The sequence below is a fragment of the Triticum aestivum genome, unplaced genomic scaffold (genome assembly GCF_018294505.1).
Source record: "Triticum aestivum cultivar Chinese Spring unplaced genomic scaffold, IWGSC CS RefSeq v2.1 scaffold175406, whole genome shotgun sequence".
Taxonomy (NCBI): Eukaryota; Viridiplantae; Streptophyta; class Magnoliopsida; order Poales; family Poaceae; genus Triticum; species Triticum aestivum.
The window spans coordinates 1-4,177 of record NW_025225893.1 but is presented as its reverse complement, the minus strand read 5'-3'; the positions used below and the strand labels follow the sequence as shown (position 1 = coordinate 4,177).

At 43.8% G+C, this 4,177-nt stretch overlaps 1 protein-coding gene across 1 annotated transcript; it reads right to left on the bottom strand.

Moving 5' to 3' along the window:
- Positions 1-979: 979 nt before the first annotated feature.
- Positions 980-2,601, bottom strand: LOC123172416 (flavonoid O-methyltransferase-like protein Os11g0303600). The gene is made up of 2 exons (XM_044589396.1): positions 1,759-2,601; positions 980-1,548 (listed from the first exon to the last, which is right to left on the bottom strand). Exons 1-2 carry the CDS (start codon positions 2,554-2,556, stop codon positions 1,255-1,257), a joined length of 1,092 nt encoding a protein of 363 aa, XP_044445331.1. The 5' UTR covers positions 2,557-2,601; the 3' UTR covers positions 980-1,254.
- Between the last annotated feature and the right edge of the window lie 1,576 nt (positions 2,602-4,177).

Below are 4,177 nucleotides of genomic sequence, written 5' to 3'. Positions count from 1 at the left end.
GTGCTATCCAAACAGTCTTGGAGACTCCTCAATAACCAGGACTCATTATGCGCTCAGGTGTTGAGGGCTAAATACTATTCTAATGGAAACCTTCCGAGCCGCTAGATCCAAAATGGGCTCTTCTTTCACACGGCAGAGCATTTTCGCGGGTGTGCAATCTTTCAGACATGGACACATATGGAGAGTTGGAAACAGAGCAAAAAACTATATTTGGGAGGACCACTGGGTCCCAAATTGCTCTTCTAGAAAGATCATTACCAGAAGAGGGAATTGCATTCTTCGAATAGTTGATGTGTTAAGTGATCATGACTCCTGCAGGTGGGATGAATATCTCTTTTGCCCATTGATGCACAATATTCTTATGATCCCATTGAGTGAGCACAAGCAGGATGATCTTGTTGCTTGGCACAACACATAATCTTCTTATTCTCGGTACAATCGGCGTACTATACAGAATGGGAGCATCAATTTGGTGCTAGGGGTGAAAAGAGAAGATGGACAGGGAGCTTCAAGACCAAACCCTGTATGGGATATTTTGCTGAAGTTAAAAGTGCCAAGCAAGACTAAAATTTTCATTTGGAAGGCCTTGCATGGTACCGTGCCCGGAAAGGTTGTCTTGCCAACAAGACATATCCCTGTATCGCCGCAATGCCCGGTATGCTAGACGGGTCCAGAGAATATTTATCATCTCCTCTTCACATGTCCTCGTGTCTGGTGCATTTGGGAGGAACTGGGTCTTCATGATGTCATTAAATATGCCCTGATTGTGGACAGATCGGGCTCAGTTGTGCTCGAATATATCTTATGCAATAAAAAAGGGCAGTCTCATGTCTTGGGAACTTTGGGACTAGAGGAATCGGTTGTTGTTGCTTGTTTGTACATATGGTGGCAACGACGAGAGTTGGGGAAAGGATATTAGCATGACAGCCATATATATACGAATGCTCTCCATTTGAAAATAAGGTTATTGCTAGGCATATAACATAATATAAACTTGATATTTCAGCATGTTGGAGCATACAAACATACCGTGTACACAGACACACACTGAGTGACTCAATACTTCTCAAAACTAATTTAAATACACGCTCCGGTTATGTTGTGACAAGGCACGGGCTGAGCTACTAATTTGAGTTCCATTGTGTTTTCCATTAAAAAGCAAGGCACCAGACTCCCTTATTTATTTCTTATAGCACACCACTACGTACTTTATTTATACCAAACGGTCACCATCACAACATTTGCATCACAAACTTATGGATAGACTTCCATGACACCACGAGCTCCAAGCTTCTTGACAATTTTGTAGTCGCTAAACCCTGCTTTCATAAAGATGGCATTCCAATCATTTTCATCCCGTTGTCGTCCTCTCGTACATACCATCATTGCCACATCCATCAACAGTTGAGTTTCAAACATCGGTGAAGAAGAATCAACCACCATGTCTATGACAATAACTTTTCCTCCTGCTTCTCGGGAAGGAATGGCCTTCTTGCATTGAGCTAGGATATTGATGCAGTCGTCGTCGCTCCAGAAGTGTAGAACAAGCTAGCACGGAGAAATATCCATATGGTTAAGCAATGATAAAGGACACAGTTTATGAACTCGGTGTAATTATGCATGAGTATTGGTCATTGTTTTCATTTAAATAAAAAGGACCCTAAAAAGTATGTGCACATTACTGATCTCAATTTCTATGCGATATAGAATCCAAGAAAAAAAATACTACTTTGCAGAGAGATATCACTTTATTTGTACCTTGACCATTATAGCTTGAGCTGGTGGGATGGAGTGGAACATGTCACCAGCGACATAGTTAACGAGACCATCGCTCGGAGCTTTATCGACCACTTTGGGAAGGTCCAACACATTGCACTTTATGTGAGGGAAGGCCTTGACAATGGCCTTAGCCGTCGTTCCATCGCCACCGCAACAATCGGTGAGCGACTGCAAGCCATTGAATAGGCCATGACACTCCCGCAATATTGTACCGATTCCCATATGGTCGTGGGCAGCTAAAGCTTCATTGAATAACTTGTCACTCTCAGGGTCGAGGACGGCCATACTCTCCTCGAAGAGTGTCGCGCCATGCACGTCCTCGAATGGTGATGGCAAGGGTTGAGCGATATCCTTTTTGAACCAGTCGGCCAACCCCATAGCCGCCTCCATGTGATACCGCGAGGTCAAGCAGAGCACAAGAGCTGCCTGGCTAGCATCTCCATCAACGAGTACACCATCCACGAGAAGGTAGGACAGCGGGACGAGGCTGTAGATCCCAACCTCGTTTGACGCCAGTACCCCCGTCGTGGACAGCAGCCGCAAGAGGCGGCTGAGGAACGGCGCCTTTGATGGCGGGAGGGATAGCGTGGTAACCAGGTCAATCAACGACGCGGCACCACCGTGGCGGTGGATCGCGGTAGGGATGCCGAGCTGGATGGCGCACCTGAGCGCCATTGGTGTGAGGTAGCTGAGGCTGTGGCGCCAAAGGTCAGCCTGCGCCTGGACCAGCTCAGCGTCGGTGGGGATTGTCATCGTGTGTGAAGACTTGGCAGCCATTGCTTTCTCTTTCTCTTTGCTATGAGGCTGGTGTTGTGTGTGTGTTGATTACTTACCTAGCTAGGAGGGTTTATATAGCGTGCATTTTTGCCTACTGCTACAGAAATTAACACTGATTTAATCATTCACTCGTGGAACTCGAGGTGAGCTGTGCTCGTCGAAATTTCTTACCCACACTGCTCAAAAGCTGAGCGTGGAGCTGTTTGTTGCATGACAGGGCCATGCGCGTCGACATGCCTCGTTACGCACACAGCTCAGGAGCAGAGCGGGTCAGCTCAAGATTCCTTTCCGTTATACTGCCAGATAATTTGTTTCACGGACAGCTCATTAAATACTGGCTTTAATGCAATGTGCTCCCAAGGTACACTTGGCCTGTACTCTGTCTTTCGAGTATGGATCGAGATGGAATAATTTGTTGGTGAAAATAAAAATAAAGGAAGATGACATGGCGGGCTTGCATGTACTCCCTCCGGTCCTTTTTACTTCGCGTATAAGAATTGTCTGAAGTCAAGCTTCATAAAGTTTGACCATATTTATATGAAAAAATATTAATATGTACAATACTAAATTTATACAATATGAAAACATAAAGTCATGACGCATCTAACGTTGTTGATTTTCACATTCTGAATGTTGGTATTTTTCTCTATAAATTCGGTCAAAGTTTATGAGGTTTGACTTCAGACAAACCTTATATGCGAACTAAAAAGGACAGGAGGGAGTATCTGTTATGGAGGTTTGTATGTGGTAGAAAGTGAAATATTAATGAACTGCATATGGTTGATGAAGTGGAGGGTTTGCATGTGCTGGAAATGGATAAACTGCTTAGAAACTTACAAAATAGAGGATATAGGAGAGGATTAGCTCTCAAATATAGGATAGGATAGGATTTTTTTTATTTCTATTTTGTTATGAATCCAAGCCGCACTGCGCTTCCGTCTGCTGAGTGGAGGCCAATCGACCTAAGATAGCTAGCAGGTTGTGCACGACAAAGAGACATCACACATCGCGCGTCATAATAAACTGAACAGCCTTGACGACCCGGAAATAGCACAGAGGGCAGAATTACTGCAACAAAGGTGGGGTTCGTAAGGTCTCTGATCTAATAGTTGTTTTACTAGCTAGCACATGCATTGGTCGGATAAACAACGACGAGCTAGTTGCCGCGTGATGCACGCGCATCTTTTATATGATGTGCGCGAAGAGATTTCCAGTCACTTCTACGGATCAAGTTTTACAGTCGGTCAAATCTGCCTTGTGAGTGCCCTCTCTTTTTTTCCCCGAAAATGGATGTAATTAATCGTTCATTACTCAGCATCCTCGTTCAGGTCTTTACATAATAACATGAACAAATAATCTCCATCTTCTCAGCAAGGATCACAGCTTCTTGTGCCGCTCCAATCTCAGCAAACATTCACAACATTATACCAGGATTGGCTGCACCAATCTTCACGAAGGGACGAGTGGTGGATCCTTCACCGGTTTGTACCTTCGCCTTTAGATTTACTTTTCCTGTGATCGATTCCATGCTAAGACGTTGAGGTGGTAAAAATTAGAAGATATGTTTATATATATATATATATATATATATATATATATATATATATATATATATATATAT